Source organism: Dreissena polymorpha, chromosome 10, assembly GCF_020536995.1.
Source record: "Dreissena polymorpha isolate Duluth1 chromosome 10, UMN_Dpol_1.0, whole genome shotgun sequence".
NCBI lineage: Eukaryota > Metazoa > Mollusca > Bivalvia > Myida > Dreissenidae > Dreissena > Dreissena polymorpha.
The window spans coordinates 42,789,637-42,814,020 of record NC_068364.1 but is presented as its reverse complement, the minus strand read 5'-3'; the positions used below and the strand labels follow the sequence as shown (position 1 = coordinate 42,814,020).

Genomic DNA, 24,384 nt, shown 5'->3' with positions numbered 1-24,384 from the left:
ACACTGATTAAAGAAGTAAAACAATACATTGATACAACAGAGGGAAAATCATTCCCTCTTAACTATATGATGCATAATTATGTAACTTTTTTATCTGGATCTGGATAGGTACACAGCTGGACGTTAAGGAGTGCGCGCTGCGGGAGAGATACAGGAGTGACTTATATTTTGGATTTAATTTAATTCACTGAAATTCATCACTGAAGTTACAGTATGATCTCATTTGATATAGATGTACATGATTGTATCAAGCAACATATATTAAATAATTATCAGTATTATTTCACTGTCATGATTTCAGTATCATTTAAAAGATTTCAGTCAAGTCTATCATTCATATCCATCAATTTTGTAAATATCAATATAAGTATACTACATGAAAACATTTTTGAAATAATACAGTTTGATATACTGTTTATAATGTAATTACACATCCAAGCAGTGAGTCCATCAAACCATTGCAACCAAAACACCTGGTGTCAGTGGTGTGCCAAGGCACCAGCAGAAAAGTCAAATGCCTTCTGACTTAGTGCATTTTAATATTAATAACATCTACATTAGTTACAGATACATGTTTACATGTGTATGTGTTTGAAAAAATGTATAATCTTAAATGACATATTCTGACCATGCATGTCCTAGATTTCAAAATCCACGCCCTAGTCTGACACATTGGTAACATTCACGTTAAACTGTTACCAGGCTTCTGAATTTAATTAGGTCACAGGAAAAGGGCAGTCTAATCAGTATCCAATTAAACTATTTGTCATTGTCAGAAAACTGCTTTTAAGCAAACAGCTTTCAAGCAACTGCAGGCTGATCTGGATCTAAACTGGCCACAATCGCCTTAATGTCTCTTTTACTGGGATACAGTTCATTTAACTTTAAAGGGATCTTTTCACGTTTTGGTAAATTGACAAAATTGACAAAAGTTGTATCGGATTAGCAAATTTTCATTTAAGTTATGTTATTTTTAGGAAACAGTATTACTGAACATTTACCATGGTCTAATATAGCCATTATATGCATCTTTTAAAGATTTAAAAATTATAAAGCGTTGCAACGCGAAACGATTGAATTATTTGGAGAGTTGTGTTGTTGTTGTTTAATTGTGTGAAACTACGAAGATTGCTTATATTAGGTATAAAATACGTTAACCATTTATACTTGGCAGAAAAGTCGAGCAGGCTAATGCGTTTTTACTCCAGGACTAACGGGGTCACTGGTTCAAGCCCTCCGGCGGACTGCTTTTTAAAAAGAATTTTATTCTGGATTTTTTACTGGAGCTTTTAAGATCCAATGTTTACATTTATCAATATAAAGCATTTAATAACTAACTTGAAAACATGTTAAAATCTGTGCAAAGGCCCCTTTAACATAATACGGGCAAAAGCCCGCGAAGCGGGCATTGACCGCTAATTTGTATCACTTTTCTGAAATACAAAGAGACATTACCTTATAGGCTATCAAGTCAAATAATTCTTGCCGTCACCTATTTTTGCGATGGAAAATCATAGAGCGCTGGAGCACATAGACAATTCGACAAACGCTATATGACACGTAGATGCATTCCTCATGAAATAATACGTCATGGCAGTAATTATTAAGTAGCGAATCGTACTCTTTGTTATTGTATTATATGTTTTTGACCGCCAAAATGCATTTTTTTGTTTTTCTTCCGGTTTGCCTGTTTCCCGGCCTTAAGCCGTAACGGGCAACAAGTCATATTCCACAGACTGGTTAATACAAAACGCGATAACTTTGGGCAACATATTTTCCCGTAATATAACCCGTCTTAAATGTATTGCATAAATCCAGATTTCTTTCGAATCTATTTGCTTCGATATATTTGATTTCTGAGTGTTATTATTATCCTCATAAATCAATAAACGCTTGTTTAAAAACAATGTCATTTAAAATATTATAGTCGGCATCGGAATTCTCGCGGTATTTTAAATGCGCCACCCTACAGTACGTGCTTTTCACATGTCAGAGTTCATGACACAATTTGCATTTGCTCTCAGAAAGGAGTTTTACATGTGATCATTAGCAATAATCTGGTAAGTTGCGGTTGTAATCCTTCAGAAACAAGTTTATTTACAAAATGTATCGATTTTGCGATTTAACTGTTTTGTATTTTAGCTTAGTTTCAACTGGTTTACACCTTGCTGCGTCTCACCTTTGCCGAGGTTACATATCACTATATAGAGAGTAGGCCTAAAACCCCTAAATCTAACACTGTCGTATTTTCGTACCACAATATTCCAGATTGTTCAAAATTAAACAAAAAACTTGACAAAACGCCTGCATCATTTATCAAATTTTATGATTTGTGCTCACTGTTGGTTCTCCATTTTTAGAAGCTGTTCTGCCAAGCATTGGACATCACACAATCCATTCTATTGAGCAAAACTGACAGTGTTGGTTTCCAGAAATCAACAAAGGAGGGATTCCTGAACTATCAAAGTTTCCATGGAATGAAGTTTTAAGCCATGGTGATCTTGTTAATTGGTTCTGTAGGTTTACTTCAATTTCAATGGAACATATGTGAACTTTTATAGAACTTTGTATAGTCTATATCTGTCTCTCTGTAAACAAAAATCAGCTGTCACATTATGTAGACGTATGTGCAAACATTGTCAATGGGTTGTTAAATTAACGATTTGAAGGCAATAAACATGTTAAAGAAAAGCGATTGTTCGGATGCAAATTTAGCCTATATGTCGACCAGTGTCTGCAACTAAATGTTGAACTTGCAATAAAACAACTTACCACAAGTTGGTAAAAAAACTCCATACGTAGACGTTGTGATCATTTAGTAAGACAGTGTAATAATAAACAGTAGCAACTAGCATCATAAATTAATAAATTGGCTGTTTATTGTTGTTTTATAAAATTGTATGTATAATATATTGTTTTGAATAAACTGCATACTATTCTGTATTATTTTTGTTTTTCATAATGCATTGAACGGATTATGATACATAAGGAATTAATTCAACAGTTTTTCAAAATATAACACCACTTTGTAACTACATAATACATAAATATTCTTGTTAGATGATGACAGTGTTTAAGCATTACTGATTGTGTTACTAGTCTTTTATTTGCAAATAAATGATGTGAAGTGTTCACTATTTATATTGTATCGCAAAATGCATTACCATATAAGTTTTATATACAGTATGGACTGAATATACTAACATAATTAAGATGCTTCTTTTAAGCCTAGACAGACTGACTTATAAACAAGCAAATTCGTTGAATTGATATCCCCCGCCAAACTAGAGCTTTGTCACAGACGTGACATATACCCCCACATGCTGCATTTACACAGAATGTATTCAAAGGGCCATAACTCCGTTATAAACAGATGGTGTACAATGTCATTTGGTCTGCATCATCCTCGTATCCGTATATATATATATACTCATACCAAGTTTCAATGAAATCCACCAAAGCACTTCCAAGATATGGCTCCGGACACAAAAGTGCCGGAAGGACGGACAATGCCAAAACAATATCCCTTCACCTTTGGAGGGGGACAATAAGCTCATATGATTACTGAAATATATGTGTGTGTGTTGTTTGTGTTAAAAGAATGTATAAATTAAAAAAATAAATATGGATGATATAACCTTATGTTTGTTTGCATTCAAATATTTACCATACAGCTACAAACTTAGTGTATGCAGTTTAGACTGTGATTTTTGAATTACTACAAAATGGCTCGTTTTTAGTGGAAACCTTATTTAAACTATGGGAAAATAGTATGCAAAAAAACTGTAACCTTATGAGATACCGGTATTAATGAAATATTTCAATTGCAAAAAAATAAAATAAGTAAGATATCCTACAGTTCACATTATTATACATTGATAATCCTGTCAATCAAAATTGATCTGACACATTACATTATTTTGATTATGTTAAATCAGTTTATGATTGAATCAACAGCTTACTTTGACTTGAGACATAAGATGGAATAACATGTTTCCTGGGTAGGATCAGTACTTGGCATCTTAAGGGTTATCTAAAGAACACTTCCACTAAAGGGATCAATGCCGAGACCCCCAAGTCACTAAGCGGACACCATATCTACTACGCCGCAGCCACCGAACCAGCTTTAAATTCCAGAGGCTAAAAAAGCACACAATTATGAGATATTAAATGTTAAAGCTTGGCAGATGCTTTTTTTGACGTGGTTATCAAATAATCTTTTGCCCGTAAATTAGGTAGCACCAATTATCATATTATCTACTCCTATAAATATGAGGTCGATATACATGGAATAAACAGTAAATTACGTCTAATTATTTGGACTATGATATCAACTACCTAAATAGAAAGAAGAAATAATTCATACAAACCAGTAATTTGAGTATAGAGTTTGTAATCAATGTTATATTTCAGGACAGCTTGGTGATATGCAAATACTATATAAGTTGTTGATATCGGGTATCATAGCTATTCAATAAGTCGCAAAATGCTCGAACAAAATTTATAAAGCAAAATGTGACTTAAATTGATAACTTAAAATACCAGTATCATCAGTTTTGCCTTGTCAATCTGTCGAGATCCAGAAAGTGCTTCATTTTACATTGAATATATCCTTCGAATTCCATTTATTGTTGCATTACTAAATAGCGAAACAAGCCAATTTAAGCTGTAAGAAAGTTTTGACACGAATGTTATCAAGTCTCTCATGGGCGAAGCCATTGTTGTAGAAAGTGATCCATTCACATCGAATATATCCTTCGAATTCCATCCATTGTTGTCATAAGCGGAGATTTAGTGAATAAATAATTCATATTATCATAAATGACAGCTTCTAAATAGCAAAACAAGCCAATTTATGCAGTAAGAAAGTTTTGAATCGAGACTCTCATGGGGGCGGCCATTGTTGAATGTTGAAACACGAACGACAACTCTGCTAGGGGAATCTTATCAATGAAAATCAACGAGCAATCTCCTACGCAGTGGCGAATGCCCAAGGGAAGTAACTGAAAAATCGAGTTATCTCAATCGGACTGTCTCAGTCTTTTACATAGGTCGCCATTGTGAAGATTTTTTTTGATGGTTATCATACCTTAGACGATACTGTTTCAGCATCGTCAAAAATGTCACAGCAAATTATTGAGATAAACGTTTGTTCATTATCTCGATGTTTGTCGTTCGGTGAAAAATAAGCGATAAGATATGTAGCTATCAAGCTTGCTATGGGGAAAGAATTTATCGTTCAAATATGATTAGTTCATAGTACAAGATATCGTTATCAGCATTTCAAAAGAGACGCCGACGCTTTAATAGTATGCTGTTCCATATGTGCCTTCAACACCCGAGAAGAGATAGGACTTGTTCCAAGCATCACTTTCCGCGCAGAGATATGACTGGTTCCGAGCAAATTCTCTGCGCGCAGAGATAGGATTAGTACCGAGCATAGCTTTTTGCGCATAAAAATGCCTGGTTCCGATCATAGCTCTCCACGTTGAGGACTGGTTCTTTGCAAAGATCTCCGCGCAGAAATAGGACTGGTTCCGAGCATATCTTTCCGCGCAAAATAGGACCGGTACCGACCAGATCCCCGCCTCCTTTACACACCACGTGATAACAGACGATTCAAATATGTATGTTATTTTATATGATTTAAGTCTTTTTTTTCACTTTTCTTTAATTTTTGAATGTGAAATGGTACATAACAAATGCAATTATGTAGATAATAACAATTATTAACTTAGCATACGAAAACTAAAAAAAAAAGAAATAATTCAGATCTGGAAGGATTTTGTTTGTCCGTGAATTCCCGAACGGAGAGGTAAGCACTGAGATGACTTAGGGCTGCCTTGTATTACTTTACATTCCTTTGGTAAGGTATATCAAAAAGCTATATCCATGGCATTATCTTACCATTCTTTTTTTGTACGCAACGGCCAAGCACGTAAAGATGTAAAAACACGTGTTTGTTAATCAAGAGCTAGTTGTCGATTTATCTTCGTCTATCTGCCAATAAATAACTTTTTTGAGTATTCGTACGTTGGAATTCAAACATGAGACTGACAGTAGGAGCGTTTTATTAGCTCACATTTTAAAGGGACTTGTTTACAGATTTTGGCATTTTATGAAATGTGTCAGTTAATGCCAAAAATTGATAGATTTTAACAAAGATCTATCAATAATATTTATTGATAGATGTTTAATTTAAGCCACAGAACTATATAGCTCCATTATAATAAAAAGAAACAATGCTTTGGATTAAAACTAAATGAGTTTACGTTATTCGTGGTATTTTGCTGCCTGATTAACAGTTTTTTTTTATTTGTAAAACTGTGTTGTCCCACCCTTTTGTTCCCTTCGTATTTCAATTCTCTCGGAGATACGGACTCACCCAGCGTGTTTTGTTGGTCTGACCGATTTTATTGAATACATTACACTAATACTTAAAATTAAGTGGAAATAGAAAAATAAAGTGTTACAATGCAGAAATAACAAAATAGACCACCCTGTCCATTTTCAGGCCCCATGATATGTTTAGTCTTCCTATATTACGCAATATTTTATGTACAGTTTGCAGTTCGCTTATGAAGAAACTTGCTTTAAGAATAGAAAGTACGACATATATGAGATGTATTTTTATGTAAACAGTTTTTAGGTGTTTTGAAAATGTATGCCGTTCAGGAGACCTAAATTGACATCCGTACATATGAACGATCAATTTTGATAAAATATTGTGAAACATTATTTGGTTTCTGGCATAGAAAACGGATTTAATAAAAAGGTAACTTAACGCGTTTTACTCTAAACATGCTAAACAATTCTACATAAAAACTTGTACATTTAGTTTGCTTCTAATTATTGCTGAGAACATGAAACCTTAATTACACAGATGTATAGCGATCACTTTCCTTAATGGTTACTCATGTAGACATTCATTTCACCCGTTGCGAATAACACTTGCTCCTTGTAATTTATATTAACCATATTATTATTATTATTATATAATTTTAACTATTTGTATCTGCGTCTGAAAGAAATACAATCCCAGATGCAATGCTGTACTGGTTTGCCAAGGAAACTTCTCTATCAGATATACAGATTTTGAAGATTTTACTACATATATGTAAGGAAAACATGTTACCCACAGGACGGGGCCAATTCGGACCACAGGGACATCAATCGAAAAAAAAACTATGAAGGGAGGCCACTATACGAGGTTGTAAAACTCATATAAAACCTCTGCTCTTTAGGGTTTCAGAGAATATGTTTTTACATGATTCATATAAGGAAAACAAGTTACCCAATTTTAGCCCAAATGGGGAGTTGTGAAAAAACTTCGGAGAGGACCACAATACGATGTTACATAACAAATATTAATTATCTCAGGACCAAACGGGATCAAAGGAGAAGATTTTGTTAAGTTTTCTTTTCTACCTGCACCCCACTCCCTTAGGCCCGTTACTTCATTCATCAACTGTAACTTCGAATTATGTTAAAAGAACATTCTTGTGACGTTTATTCAAATTCTGACGAACTGTTAAGGAGAATATGTAGTCAGACCCAACAAAGTTTTACGGTATTTTTACCATAAAACACGAATACCGAGCTAAATATTCATGTAAACAAAAGTTATTGTTGTGTTTCAGATATAAAACATAGTAGCTATCAAAAAACATTGTAATTGTTAATTATTAAGAAAATCGTAAATTTAAGGCAATCTTATTGCATATACCCTATGATAGTGACATAGACCTTTTAAAGAAAAAATTGATGTACGCGAAAAGTCGCATTGATGTGTTTATATTGTGCGTAATACCTAAATATAATGTTTAATGGTATAAATTAACAACCTTTAATATTCGAAAAATCTGCTCGATAAAATCATAAAGAATTTCTAGATGTGACAATTTCCTCTAGTATTAATAAGAAAATCCTAAGCTCATATATTTATCAGCAAGCTTTGCGTAAACATTCGTGAATACAAAAAAACTACCTAATACAAAGACGAATGCTTCGGTTATTGTAGGTAAATATGTACGTCACAATCGGCTCGGGACGCTAATTTGTCTTTGCTGCATTTTATGAAATTCGGCTTTAATGTATAATTTTTCTTTCCCATTATATGTTATTGTAACATATTTTATCAATATATTGCAATAAAACACATATAAAAACTCGTATATACCCGCTTTAAGAAATGCCAATGCAGATAACAGGGAGATAAATGTGTGCCCACTTTCCCGTCGCTTGTTGGCCGATAACACCAGTTATTATCCGGCCTCAGTTGGGTATCGATTTTATACAAATGTTAAAGTACCTGATACTGTTATCAACATTTCAAACAAATCGCCGACGCCTTAATAGTATGATGGTCTAATAGTTAATAAAAGTTGTGTAACTTTATTTTGTTTATGATATCGAAGACGGATTTAATAAAAAAGTAAGTTCATATGTATTGTTTTATAAATTATAAACACTAAAACACGCCGTCTACACTAGTCAAGTTTATATTAATGCATGTATCGTAGTCGTAATGTTAGAAACCTAGATAAATACGTATACACATGTTTTACTGTAAACTTTCACAAGTTTTTACTTTTACAGACTTTTATTTAACCCGTCGCGAAAAAAATGTGTTACTATTCATTAAACTTACTATATAAATATGGTCGATGTGCTTTCTTTGTTGATATGTATGCGAATAACAAATATCTTCATTTGCAATATTTACTTGTATATGCCGATGAAATAACTCTAAATGTAGTAGTAGTAGTAGTAGTAGTAGTAGTAGTAGTAGTAGTAGTAGTAGTAGTAGTTGTAGTAGTAGTAGTAGTAGTAGTAGAAGTAGTAGTAGTAGTAGTAGTAGTAGTAGTAGTAGTAGTAGTAGTAGTAGTAGTAGTAGTAGTAGTAGTAGTAGTAGTTGTTGTAGTAGTAGTGATAGTGGTAGTGGTAGTGGTAGTAGTAGTAGTAGTAGTAGTAGTAGTAGTAGTAGTAGTAGTAGTAGTAGTAGTAGTAGTAGTAGTAGTAGTAGTAGTAGTAGTAGTAGTAGTAGTAGTAGAAGTAGTAGTAGTAGTAGTAGTAGTAGTAGTAGTAGTAGTAGTAGTAGTAGTAGTAGTAGTAGTAGTAGTAGTAGTAGTAGTAGTAGTAGTAGTAGTGGTAGTAGTAGTAGTAGTAGTAGTAGTAGCAGTAGTAGCAGTAGTTCACCAGTTCACCCCGAGTGAGTTGCGAGCCCGCTAAGATTCTCGCGATTTAGATCAATATCAATAGATATTGGCGCCTAATTCATAGGTGCGTTCGGTGAGGTCCTAACTTAGTCGTGACCGATCTGCATCGTTCGTAGTACAGTCGCAGTTGATTCTTACACATCGTAGTGAAGTCGCGACCCTATAAACAAGACTTCAACCGAACCCCACGATTCGTCGTAACTTAATCACGAGGCTTCCCGATTAAATAAATATGATAAATCGTAGCGAATTGTGGGCTTGTTTTCGTTGTGGAATAGGGCCATTATACGACTAGGGTTGATTAAGGACGTACGGCCCAGTTTTGCCGCCTGTTATTGTCTAAATATATTGGCTAATAATCATGACAACGTGCAAACCAGACTGTATACCCATACTGTACAGAACACATATGAAGCGCATGTTAATTACATGCAATTAGGTAAAACGCATGTGTATACTGATCAAACAGAACTGAAGACAAGGCGTTGTATAAACAGACAAACATTTGAAGTAAGTTAAGCGCTTTTCAACTGTACTAAATGGAGTAAGCATGCATGTGTTTGCAAAACAAGCATTTTTTCCACCATTTGACGATGATTAGTTTCTTTTGTCTACAGGGCGTGTTGCATATTATTTGACATTATTTGAATAATTTAAATAGGGATTTAAAACTTCAGAATGTGTGCTCCATAATACAGCAAATTCTGCGTATGTAACGAAGTCGGTAAATATAACAACATCACAACAATAACAACGCATTGTTCCTTTCTGCTTTCATGAAAATGAAGCGACCGTTACAGTAATAACTTAGATCTTGGCTTCGGAATGAAAACGTCTTTAAGTTTCGTAAATAGTAATGATGTAATTATAACGTTATATAAAACAAGAGCATAAATAAACGTCTAGTCAATCAGAATAACCGGACATTTACTTGCTGGCAAAATGAAGCTCTCTTGATACATAATTCTGATTTTTCGATTTATATAGTTTGCAATATTTCATTACGTCTGTTTCATCAATTTGTACTTATTCTAAAAACAAATATTTTTGATGGCCGTTTAGATTTTCATTGACTCAACTGTTCCTTAAACATTTACTTCAGCAGAAAACAGATTGCTGTCGGGTTGGGTCTTGTATCGTTTGGCGGCTCTGAAAATTTAGGGCGGGCCGGTTTTAAATATGAGTACTGGTTCTAGTCCCAGGAAACGGACTCGAGAGCGTTTCAAATAAGCATTAGTCTGTATATGAAATCTAGCTAAAAATGGTTAAAACTAAACTAATCACTTAGCTCGAATGGATATATCCGGACTCAGCTCAGGTAAATAAAAATATTAAATATTATTTAACAGTAAACAGTATTGTTTAAATACCTTTGCCGACCCACATTTTGCAAGGAGGACCCGAACAAGATTCATTTGATTGAAACCGATAATGCGTGTATTTTCGGGTTTTCGCTGTATCCCTATACCAAATTAATAAGTTTGTGTTATTTTGATATGCAAAATTGTCTTGTATTATTTTTCTTCCAGATGGATTACAGGCTCATCCGGATAGCAGTCTTATTACTTACTGGTACTGTTGCTTATATGCAGTATTTTACAATTTATCTTGACTTATACAACATTTTAAATATTGACACAGTAAAAGCATTAAACAATAATAAACAGACAGAGCAGTTTTAGAAATATTTTACTGACATGTTTGAAATGATATTTTCATATGCATCATTATGCAGATTTGTACAGGCAGTAATACAGTTAATAATACATATCTCTGTTTGTATTCACAACGTTAAACAGGAACAAAATATTTTTTAGTTAAAACGGCGAACATGGTTGAATCGTTGAAAAACGGCGATGAGTGCGTGTGTTCAACAGGGGCTATAAAAGGTATAAAACAGGTTTTAAACATTGACATATTAGATTGAGTCTAATAATGTGGTTTGACTGTTGTTATATATATATATATATATATATATATATATATATATATATATATATATATATATATATATATATATATATATATATATATATTTATTTATTTATTTATATATATATATATACATTTTTAGAAAACCAATAATTCCTTTTTTAAGATTTATCCAGGGCTACAGCTACGACAACGCAAACGCTACCTCCAAAGTCTAGCAAGAATGTAACAACGAGCACACAACCGTCAACAGAAAAGGAAGGATATTCCAAATCGGCAACATCAAAAATAACAACAGCAACACAAATGAGTACCAAGCAACCTGCTACAAACGCATCAATTTCAGAAACACACACAACACCCAACGGTAGCAGTGAATCCACATCAACATTACAATCAACTGCAACGACATCATCAACAACATCAACACCAACGTCAACTACAACACCAACAAATACATCAACAACAACACCATCAACAACAACATCAATTACAACACCAACAACAATATCAACAACAACACCATCAACAACAACAACATCATCAACTACAACAACACCATCAACAACAACACCATCAACAACAACACCAACACCATCAACAACATCAACAAAAACAACATCAACAACAACACCATCAACAACAACATCAACAACACCATCAACAACAACACCATCAACAACAACACCATCATCAGCATCATCATCATCAACAACACCATCAACAACACCATCAACAACAACACCAACAACAACAACATCAACAACAACATCAACACCATCATTACCATCAACAACAACATCAACAACAACACCAATAATACCATCAACAACAACACCAATAATACCATCAACAACAATATCAACAACAATACCATCAACAACAACACCATCAACAACAACACCATCGACAACAACACCATCAACAACAACACCATCAACAACAACACCATCAACAACAACACCATCAACAACAACAAAATCAACAACAACAAAATCAACAACAACACCAACAATAACATCAACAACAACAAAATCAACAACAACAACACCATCAACAACAACACCATCAACAACAACACCATCAACAACAACACCATCAACAACAACACCAACAACATCAACAACAACAAAATCAACAACAACAACATCAACACAATCAACAACAACAAAAACAACAACACCATCAACAACAACATCAACAACAACAACACCATCAACAACAACACCATCGACAACAACACCATCAACAACAACACCATCAACAACAACACCATCAACAACAACACCATCAACAACAACACCATCAACAACAACACCATCAACAACAACACCATCAACAACAACACCATCAACAACAACACAATCAACAACAACACCAGCAATAACATCAACAACAACAAAATCAACAACAACAACATCAACACAATCAACAACAACAAAAACAACAACACCATCAACAACAACAACACCATCAACAACAACATCATCAACAACAACAGCAGCAAAACCATCAACAACATCATCAACAACAACAACACCATCAACAACAACATCCACAACCTCAAAAACAACACCGTCAATTACACCAAATAGAAGACGAAGACGGTCTTCCGAAGAAAATTTTGGTGTGTGGACTAATGGAAAATGCTGGTGTGACGGTACCGTGGAAACCCATAGCATCGGTAATATACTGTTTTTGTATTAACCTCATTCTAAACCTAAACAAAGAAGGTGTGTAGCAACGTTAAATGTCGCTTATAAGCTTAATGTCGCACTTGACATTAAATGTCGTAAAACTGAAGCTAAATGTGATAATCAACGTTAAAAATAGCGAGACCGTGTGACGCATTCGAATGAATCTAACGCTAAATGTCGCAACAAATAACTGTCGCCTCGGCTTTTTTCAAACAATCTCACCATCAGGGCACAATTTTACGATGCTTTGCATTAATTTTCATTGCCTGGTCTTCTACATAAATTGTTAAAAGCGTTTTGGTTCGATGAATTATTAGGTCACGAAAACCACACATTGGTAACTCTGAAACCGTAGTGCCGAGATGTTTAAGATTTGGTATGTTACATAATATGGTGCTCTTTAAATTCTGCCCCTCAGGTCCTAACTGACTTCGCTACAGGAATCAACAGTTCCATATAGACATATGGTTTTTTAATTGAATGATAGAGAAACATTAAAAGTACAGTTATTAACAATATATACAATTTAATGTCCCCGTTTACTTTAATTCAAAACATTACTTTTATAGTTCACAGTGTTTTCAAACTATATTTATGTCCATTTAATGCTATACAAAACACTGAGCTTTTAGGTTTATAGGTTTATTCATAGGCAATTTCAAAGCGAAGCTCATAAATGTAATTAGCGTTTAATTTAAAACAGCCTTGGTGCGGTCCTGCTTTCTTTTCAGAAAGAGCATGGTCTTAGAAAATATGTTAGTAGGAACGTTATAATATAATATAACGAGAGGACCATTAGGAATCTTAAATAATCCTCCGATAAACTGTATTTCAGTGGTATCATAACCGAGACCACTGGTTTAGGGCTGCTTTTGACGACTATCTTTCTGTCTTATTATATAATTCAGATTCCACACCAAACGACCACTATGCGTGTTTTTTCACTATGAAATGTATAAGCAAAGTTGGTCTTCCAATGAGAGATTGCCACTTTTCGTTTTCCAATTGGATTTATAGTTCACTCCTATGGGATTTGTTTTACACTTTCTGCATGGGATTTTCGAAAAATGCATTAGTTATCGATTTAAAGCATTGTTTAATATTGTATGCTGGTTTTCGTTCAATATTCATTGATAGAACAAAAATAATCCAATTTTTTTTTGTATTCCCATAAGAAAGGCTATTTTTACCCTTAAAAAGATGAACGAAATTTAAATAGTATACACAAACCATCAATAAATGATCACAAAGAAGCATGTCATCGCAAACTTTATCTCAAATATTAATATCTTAAATAAATACGGTACCTAACTTTGCGAAATTTCGGTTTCGGTTTTCCGGTGGCAGTTTCCACCAACAAGTCCGATTTTGACTACTAATGGGGATAATGTGAATACAAATCTCTAGATGGTGCTAATTGCAGAATATGAAATTCATGGCAATGTGATATTTAAAAAGGTTGTTGCCTATATTTGTTTAAAACGTGTCACCCCCGGATGGGGTCAGGTTCCCCCGGGCATCATTTAAACATAAATTACCGGTACTATCTTGCTTTGTTAGTTACTACAGTGGCATAATGTGTATACGACTACTATATGGGGTTATACTATATATACTATACATGGCTTCAATACAATACGAATACAATACGATTTTTTAAAGGTTGTCTCTATATAAAGAAGTTTAAAACTTGTCAAACAATGGGCGATGTCATAGTTAACCCTGTGGCATAGCTTGAACAAAGGTTCAACTGTAGGAGACCTCTAGATAATTTTACATACCTGTGAGGCTACTTTTGACAATAGTGGCATAATTTGAACATACATTACCATCTTGCTTTTTAAAACTTCAAACCCCAGGATAAGGCCAGTGTTTACCCCTGGTACAAAATTTTAACAAACTTTGTAAAGTACCTCTAGATAATGGTACATGCCAAACATGAAAGCAGTGTGCTTTGTGATTTTATCAAAGAAGATCATTTTAAGTTTGTTTATATTAGTATCTGGGGCAAATTTTGAACAAAAATCTTGATTGCGGATCTCTATGCCATATAACAAGCTCAATAACAAACATCTGCGCCGTGCGGTTTTAAGTTTTCACTGTATGCATATAAGGAAACAGGTAATCACCATACGATTTCCAACACCAAACTTCTGAACCTTGCGGTTTCCACTTGGACGACTTATTTAAGTGTCCACTATACACATGTAAAGAAAACAATTACCCCCTAAAGGCGGGGTTGTGTACACCCAGGTGCATGATTTCAGTTGTCAAATGATAAGATGTATGGAAGGGAATATCCGCCAGTCCATTCATGTTGCCAAATGACAATTACATATCGCTAAATGACAATTGCATACTGCTAAATGACAATTGCATTTTGCTTTATTTTATTTGTTACAAAATAACTGCGTCTTCCTTGCGTCTTTATGCTTGTTTTCTATCAGTCAGTGACATGTTGCGTGCATATTTCTTTTTAATGTTTACTCGATGTATGTTAATCATGTATTCTTTCGAATTAATGACAAATGAATTATTTCTGTTAAATTGTTCATGTGGCTATCTTCTTGTTGCTGAACTATTATCATTTCAACACTTACTATTGCTAGAAACGGGCATTTTTTGTAAGTTCTACTAAGCGAAATGAATAAGCACAAGGCAGCAGCTCACATGAAGTAAGCCGAATGCCGAATGCATTACGACGAATGCATTAGTAATACGGAATTCATACACGATGGATAACCAGAGTTTTCTGTAGTTTTCGGTAGTTTTCGTAAAAGGTTAATATTTAGAACGGTGTTGTATTATACATCTACCAGATGAATTACTGTACTGCGTCGTTTCGAACGTATTTTCCACTATTCTTATTCAGGTAAAGGTTACTTTTTTATTTTACTTGTTTATTAGGTAAATTGCATACGATTGTAATCCCCATTTCGAACGTTGAGTTGTCATTTTGTTTGTGATTAAGGTCTATTTGAAGTTAATGGACGTAATCTTGTTTTCATTTACACCTCATACGGCCTTAGTATCATTGTAACGAAGGTGGGTTACGATGATCAAAACGTCTAACTATTGGCTTGTTTGAATTTAACTATTAATTTCATACTGTTTTCATCGCATATCTTCGTAACACTGTCTTTATCTAATAAAATCGTACCTAGGTTGGTAAAATTGTATCTTATTCAAATGTTTAATTTTAATTGTTTTTTACTAGTTTATCCCCAATACGGCATGGAAATCCATTTACAGAGCTAACTGAAATGGAAAGCAATGTGATAAAATAAGTGTGCACATTTACCTCATTAACGAACAAAAATAATTATGTTTTCTGGAATTTAATGGTTTCTCTTTTTCATTTCAAATGTTTATATTTCTGATACTGTTTTATACTATAATCAATATATGTTGACCATCTTACACCTATTTCTGTATATTGGGTACGAGATGACTTTGGATAGGTACAAGTTGACCAAAAAACAGGTATAAGTTGACCAAAATGGGTTTGAGTTGACCACAGTACGGGTTGAACAGTTACTTAATAGGTGTCTTCAAACAGACACATTTAATGAAGATTTTTCTTTTATAGACTTAAATGGTAGATCGATCTTGTTTTTCTTTGCATCTATAATGTGTAGCTCAGTGACCCAGTTAATGTTTACGGTTTGAAACTCAGGGGTCCTGGGTATGATCCTCACATGCGGTGCTGATTTTTTTCATGGGAGTTTCCTCTCGCGAGACTGCAGAGCCCTAGCCTAGTACTGGTGAAACCCAGGAAGCATAATTAAGTCAATCTTTGCCTCAATGTAAGTTTAATACACGGGCATATAAACCATACGAACAAACACATCAAGATGTAAGTACATGTAGGATAATGGGGAGGGGGGTGAAGACTTCCCATAAAGATGGTACTTAGATGATCAAAGCAGATCATATTTCTGTGAAAAAAGTATAAAAAACTTAGATCAGCAAGTGTCATATCTGACTACGTAACAGTTATTATCTCTCTAATCTATCATTATACTACATAACGGTGACTTGTTTTTATAAATAAAAAAAATATGTACATAAATACATTTTCAGATATGAGCCAACAGCAAAGAGCAGCTGCTCTTTTAAGGCAGGCAGCAGATTTGTTGAATGTCAACACAAGTGACAGGAGTACACAATACCAGCACCTGCACCAGTAACCTCTGTCAGTAGAACTAGTGCTGCAAAGGCAATTGTGCACCCGACAGTAACAGAAGGAGGCATGGACATGCAAATACAGGAACTGTGGCAGTGTCAGCACTGGACTATTACACCCAGGTGTAATCAGGTAGGCATCACTAAAAGGGCCTGTGTTAGATATTTGGGAACTACAGTCTATACCACACGAATTCTTTTCTACGCCCCCAGATCGAATGATTGGGGGTATATTGTTTTAGGCCTGTCTGTCTGTCATTGTATGTGTCTGTCTGTCATTGTATGTGTCTGTCACAAACTTAAACCTTTGTTAAACTTTTGCAATAATTTTTGCAATATTGAAGATAGCAACTTGATATTTGGCATGCATGTGTATCTCATGGAGTTGCACATTTTGAGTGGTGAAAGGTTAATGTCATCATTCAAAGTCAAAGGTCAAATATATTGCTTCAAAGCGGCGCAATAGGGGGCATTGCGTTTCTGACAAACACATCACTTGGTAATGTAAAGATTTCTATTGATTCATAATATTTATGCATATACATCTTTTTTTACTGTGCAAACTTAAAGAAGTCATTTGTTATTGAATATTTCCTTATTATTGTTTACAAGACCTTCCTGTACTTTCAATTTGTTCTGGAAAACCACTGCATAATTAATGATGAGGAAAAATGTTTTTAGCAGCTAACTCAAAAAAGGTTTATGGTTTGAGTTCCATAGTTTAGGATATTTCAAACACTTTTGAATTATCAAAAAATTCCCAAGTGTACCCGTCCTTTTTCTAATTGGGTAAAGACATTGCTGCAATACAGAAAGTCCGATTCCACAACACAGCACTTTTAAGTACTGTATCCAAATAAACATGTGTATTGAGTTGAGTCAGGTTCAAACTGCGAAGGCTATACCGGTAATTCTGCTGGTATCAGTTTTAGAATGAAAATGTTTTTTTGTCTTTAAATCCAAAGATAATAACTATAATTAGTTTCAGTTATACAATAACATATACTTAACGTTTCTTAATAAGGCCTAAGCTCTTGCATAAGTCAAGCTAAATATTAAAAGATTTCAACCTTAACATGACAAACGTGTTGTAAATGCAGGTCCATGGTTACAACTTATGACCACCTGTTGAAGGAGCTAGATGAGACCCGAGAGAGACACCAGCACAGAGGTGAATCAGATTAACTGGAGCTACAAGCAGCTTAAGAAAACCCTCCAGGGAGCAGTCTAAATGTTCTGATAATGATAATAGAGTGTGCTGTGTGTTTTAATGCTAAGAATTTTGGCGACTCTGTATCCAATATCCGAAGTGGTGTTTTATTAAGATTAAGAACAAATAAGGCCAATCGTTATAAGAAACATTCTGCTAGTTGGAACAATTGAACTGTTTATTCAATCATGCAGCAATTTGTCGTTTGCCATTTGTGCATTTGGCATGCTTAAGCTCAACATAATATTAGAGAAATTTATTTATTTCACATTACTTTACAAGCATCTTATTCACACATCTTGTAGATTGGTAAGCAGCTTTGTTCTTGCTAGATTTCAATGGTGTAGTTTTTTAGTAAAAATGACTTGCCATTCTATTTTGTTGTGCTGACATTTAGACATTAGTGATATTTTGTTTGCAGTGAACAGCCTAGGTTTAGTAGACCTAGTATTCAGTCAAATTGAGCCGCGTTCTGTGGAAATTGGCTTAATGCGTGTGTGTGAAGTGTCGTCCCAGATTAGCTTATGTGGTCCACACATGCTTATCTGGGACAACACTTTCGGCCTTGACTGGATGTTCTTTTTCAAAATACTTTCTTTAAACGAAAAATCTCATAAAACCAGAAAGTGTCTTCCCTGATTAGCCTGTGCGGACTGTACAAGTTAATCTGCGACAACAATTAAGGAACATGCATTAAACCCCATTTTCCCAGAGCAAAGGTCAATTGTATTTATTTCCTTTCAATATTCACATGCCTTTTATTTGAGGATCATACAGATTCTAAATGCTTATTTATTGTAAACTAAATATTCAGTCATAACCAAAAAGTATCGTAATATCTTTGTTAAGACAGGACCCTGAATCCTAGCATTTAATGAGGTTATGTGCTTTTCCACACTTATTATATGTCTTTTATAAGTAAAAGGTGAACACAAGCAACAATATAATTTGCGACCAAAATGTTTTTCATATATTACTTCTTTTACATGAAAGAAGTTAACACGTGTAAAAAAAAGTTTGCAAAACAAAATGACAGGTAACAATCAGTTTATTTATTGTGCATCCAGGCATTTACATATAACCAGACAGTAGCGCAATTCACATGCATATGTAGGTATTTAACTTATATTGCACCAGTTTATAGATTGTTTTGAAAACAATTGCATGATCATGGTAAAGTTGCATATGTCAAGCCATAAGCAGTATGTGTGGGATACACTAGCAACAGGACCAGAGGGATCATTTTGTTTTCAGATGATGTTTATGTAATGTGTGTTTCATCCTCATATTTATTTAACCAGTATGCCATGTAATACATATATTTTGTAATAAAATTGTAAAAAAGGTTATTCAGTATTTAGATTATTTTGACACGCTATTTCATGATGGATGGCTTCATCCACAGTCTTTACAAGACACACAACAACAACATAATTGAGCCTCGGTTTGGGAAAATGGGTCTTAATGCATGTGTGTCAAGTGTTAATCAGGGCAAATCAGTGATGAAATTTTCACTAAATGGAATTTTTCGATAAAAAAAGTCTCTGCCAAAAAGTGTTGTCCCTAATAAGCCTGCGCTGACGGTACAGGCTAATCTGAGACAAAATTTTGAGCACATGCATTGGGTCCAATTTTCCCAGAGCCAGACTCAAATGTTAAAGCAATGCCCGTTAAATTAAGAAATTTATCCAATGATAAAATAGTGGTTTGCTATTCATTGAAAATCTCATAATTGTTCAAATAAAACAAGATTTATTTATTATTTACAACAAGATGCAATTATCTTTCCAAAAACAACACAATTGGCATTTCATGTAAAAGCTATTCACACTAGATGATAAATTAAACTGGTATTCATGATAAACAATACTATAATAAAGAAGCACAGACAGTTCTCACTATTCCATTCATAGCAATTCATAGTGTATTCAACAACAACAGCAGAGGCCGACGCGTATCCCCACGCCGCATGTTTGACCCAGGGGCACCCCAGGGTTGGTAATGTGGCCATGCATAGTTGAGATTGACCGTATTGTCATAAGAGATATTCAGTATAATTTGGAAGTGAATCGGTGTAGAAATGAAGAAGAGAATGTCTTCGTTTGAACATGACATATCTTTTTTATTGCGTAAATCGATTCCGCTTGGAATGGCCCTTAAGAAAAGATATGGTTATGGGGGTCTCAATGTGCAAAATGTTGCATTTATTTTCCCTTAAAGTTGTCACTTTTACATTGAATTATAAAGGGAAACTATTTAGTATATTATTACCTCCGAGCAAAACAATAGGCATTATGTAGACGGGTAAGTTTTTTACCCTATCACCGCTTTTTTACGGAGGATTCCAGGAGATAGTCGATGTATCACGGTTGATACCGGAGATTTTGATTTTGATGTTTAGAGTGATCTCCCGGCAATAGTAATTTACGCTGCAATTTGCGCTGGAATTAGGTTTTTTCGTACTGGTTCCCATTTTCGCATTGTGAACTAATATAATGGCAGTGTATTCAAAACCGAAGACTAATTCTGAATCAGAGACGCACTAGCAATCGACTTAAGAAGTAATATAGATTCACAACGATATTAACAGCTTGTTAAATTCAGTAGCAACATAGCCAAATGCACACAGTTAAACAAAGAACGCCGTTAGAATAAACATTAATACAAATTCCAAAAGTTTAACTGCAGTTGTCAATAACACACACGAAGTAAAGATATATATGAAGTAATTTTAAACTTATCAATATGTGACAATGATTGAAGTGTTTGCATTGCAAATGTAACTAGGCAAAATGCAACTACCATGTATCAGAGAGCATGTGATGGTAGTTAAAATGAGACTGTCATTTAACACCATGCATGGACTGGCGGATATTCGCTTCCATAACGATGAGGTTACGTCATACGATGTTATATGCCAACTATTATATCTCTGAGCCTTGACGTTTCAGAGAAGATGTTTTAGTATCAATGTGTATGCCCTTGGAACGGGGTCATATAGCAGTCATTTTATATGTCCGTCCGTCCGTTTCAGGATTTTTTTTCCAAAATGTTGTTAGATATTAACCTGAATTTTGGTGTGTGATTCTAACGATTTTAACAGGACTTATTTCCTTAACGCTTACCTGATTGTTGGTGTGCGAGTCTACCTACACGACCAACAGGTCAAGTTTTAGGCTTGTTCCGATCCATTGGTTTTTGACGAGGTAAATGGTCTTGAACTTAATAAAAAATCCGGGCTGTTTTCGAATCTCTTTGAGATACTGACCTTAAATTTGCTGTGTGAGTCTACCTACATTACTTACAGATCTAGTTCGAGTTTCGTTCCGGCCCATTTATATTTTACGAAGTAATGGGCCTTAGACTCAACAATGTTGTCTAAAATGATTGCTTTCGGATGTTTTTCTTTTTTTGTTCCACTTGTCAGCCATCGGAAGATGACATGTCGCATGTTTCCTTACCTCATAAGTCAAGGTAACACTAAGACGTCAAAAGTAATCTTGACGTTAATGTTTGCTATTCCTTTGCCATTCATTGATAGTTTTTTTTTATAACTTGATACACATGCTTATCATCAAAAGACGACGTGTCACATGTAAAAACCGTATCCTGCTAAAAAGGTCAAGGTCACACTTTCGAGTCAACAGGTATATGTAAACATTAAGCGGCTTTTTTTGACATAATTGGAAGCTCAGACGTTTAGCCGTGGTGATCGAAAGATTCAGCGAACCGGAGAAATATTAATACATTTGAAAGAGGGTCACCCAAGGTTAATCGTGTGAAATTTCAAGAAAATGGGCTAACCGGTTTTGAAGGAGTTTTCGTTTTAAATGGTTTACAATCGGACGACGGACATCATGGTATTCCAATAAAAACGAAGGAATTCTATGGGTAAGCAATAAGCTGCAGTACAACTCGATGAGTCACTTAGCTTAACAGATGCAAAAATAAGGTGGTGTGCGGGCACATTTAACGTTGATTCAAACATTAAGCATCAGCTTTGCGACACTTAGCGTCGGTGCGACATTTAACGTAGAAACAAGGTGCACGTATTATGCTCAACATATGTGCCGGTATACACAGAGCTCAGAAATAAAATGATTAATTCTGTTGCATATAAATAAAATTTCAACTCAAATATTCTGTATGAAATTATGTTTATGAAACGGTGAAAGCATAACTCTTAAGCATTGTTTAATTGTTAACTTTTATTTAATAATCTTAACATACTTATGCACGAAAAAGCCAGCCATATGGGTACTAAAATCGTCACAGTAAATGTCATTTAGTAAGTATATACAAGTGTGCGTTATGTACGTAATGAATGCGTTTAGTTCTACTATATACAAACTGTTTTGTTTATCTTTTAACCTTTCCTACGTTCACGCACGTTGAATATTTTCAGCTGATGTAAAAATTGCAGTGCCTCTGCAGGCTAAGATCGCAGTCAACTTCTCGGAAGAATTAGAAAACAAAACATCGGCAAAATTTATGGAATATCAAACACAATTCCGAACAGCGGTAATGTATACATCGCTTTTATCTTATGACTTATCAGACAAGTGTTCTAATATTAATAATAATACTAATAACAATACATCATGTTACACTGCTCCACTTATCTAAATTAAATTATTGCATCTCAATTACTTTTTAATTAACAAATGCTATATACGTGAACAGCACATCCAGTGATACGAAAATATTATTTAGATTAAAAATAATATAAATTGTATGCAAGTATGCGTGTCTTTTTAGCTGACAGACAAGTTCAAAGATATCAAAGGATTCCAATACGTTCTTGTCCAAAATTTCACGTGAGTAACGGTACTATTTTTATAATATAAAAACATATACTTAAAAAGAACAAAATTGGAACATGAGGCATACCAAATATAAAGTCCTATTGTTAAACAGGTATGGGTTATAAATGCTGCACAGATAAAACGTACAAATGGCAACACACCAGCCTATGTGGTTTATATTGCAAACAGTGTTTGCAATTATAAATTATGTAATCACACATTTGTAAATACAATCATGGTGCATTTATTTGTTAATTGCCTAGTGTGTTCAACTGTATATATGTTGATTATTATACATTATTTAACAACTGTGTGCAACTTTGTTTGATGCATATATATCAAGTTTAAACGCTGTTTTATTTTAAACAACTAGTTTTGTAGTATCTTTTCTTTGGTGTTTGGGCATCATAACAAATTTGGCATGAATTTTAAAACCCTTATGCTATTAGGTATAACAATACATCATTTGAAATGAATTTTGTTTTGTATAGAAATGGTAGTGTCGTTTGCAACTACGAGGTTGTGTTTCAAGGAACTGATCTTGCTGAAGAAGCGGAGAACAATCATAGAGGTTTTAATAAAAGTTTACACGTCACTGTCGGTAACAAAAGCTTACAAGTGGAAATTAATGACGATGCTATCAAAGCCATTTTCCAACAAGGTACCTACTCATGATATGTACTCAATAGTGGTGATCGTAACTAACGTTATTTGTGTTTCAGTGACTTTTATGATATGATATTTATTAATATTTGAATGAAACTCCAAAATGACTTAGTGTAATTGAACATGAACACGTTATCTCATCAAAAATTCGCTTTGTTTATGAAGCCTACTAAATCAGACAAACAAAGAAGCATGGCGCATAATACGCCAAACTTAAAATAGTTAGTACAATCGATATTATCGACACATGCCGTTACTTACAAAAGTGTGATGGTTAAACAAGTATTTGTTACTATTATAACATACAAGATAAGTATTGATGCAAAGCATCAAAGGGCGTCGGGAATTTCTGTGTAAAATGCACTGAATGAAGTACATGGAACGATTTTTTTCTACTGTAATTATTAATATATTGGCCGATTATTTAAAAATAAAATACAAAAAAACTGGTATAACCATTATCTATAATTTTGTGTTATAACCTCAAAATAACCATTATTTATGATGTTGTGTTATAACCCCCAAATAACCATTATCTATGATTTTGTGTTGTAACCCCCAAATATTTCATAGTTCATTTTATTTAAATTGGTTTCCTTTTTTTACTGGCATCCGTGTGCAGTTAACATAATGGAACAGAACTGTGTAGGTTTTAAATGATCTGCTTCATC

The 24,384-nt window shown here is 34.2% G+C and overlaps 2 protein-coding genes across 11 annotated transcripts in view; both read left to right on the top strand.

Annotated features, from left to right (window-relative positions):
• Positions 1 to 24,384, top strand: part of LOC127847549 (uncharacterized) — a 72,326-nt gene that overhangs the window by 24,230 nt on the left and 23,712 nt on the right. The gene's annotated exons all lie outside the window — the stretch shown is intronic.
• Positions 6,702 to 24,384, top strand: part of LOC127847546 (mucin-5AC-like) — a 127,317-nt gene continuing 109,634 nt past the window's right edge. For 5 of the 10 annotated variants that reach the window (XR_008034024.1, XR_008034021.1, XR_008034023.1 and 2 more), the window contains exons 1-7: positions 8,237 to 8,434; positions 10,748 to 10,790; positions 11,036 to 11,107; positions 11,317 to 12,834; positions 22,648 to 22,763; positions 23,001 to 23,059; positions 23,539 to 23,708. Coding sequence is in view for 2 of the 10 variants with exons in the window: in XM_052379551.1 (XP_052235511.1) it covers positions 10,748 to 10,790; positions 11,036 to 11,107; positions 11,317 to 12,834; positions 22,648 to 22,763; positions 23,001 to 23,059; positions 23,539 to 23,708 (1,978 nt within the window). In the remaining 8 variants the exon portion in view is untranslated. Of the gene's footprint in view, positions 6,776 to 8,212; positions 8,435 to 10,747; positions 10,791 to 11,035; positions 11,108 to 11,316; positions 12,835 to 22,647; positions 22,764 to 23,000; positions 23,060 to 23,538; positions 23,709 to 24,384 lie in introns of those variants that run through there. The other 5 variants (XM_052379551.1, XR_008034025.1, XR_008034019.1 and 2 more) reach the window with 5 other exon arrangements.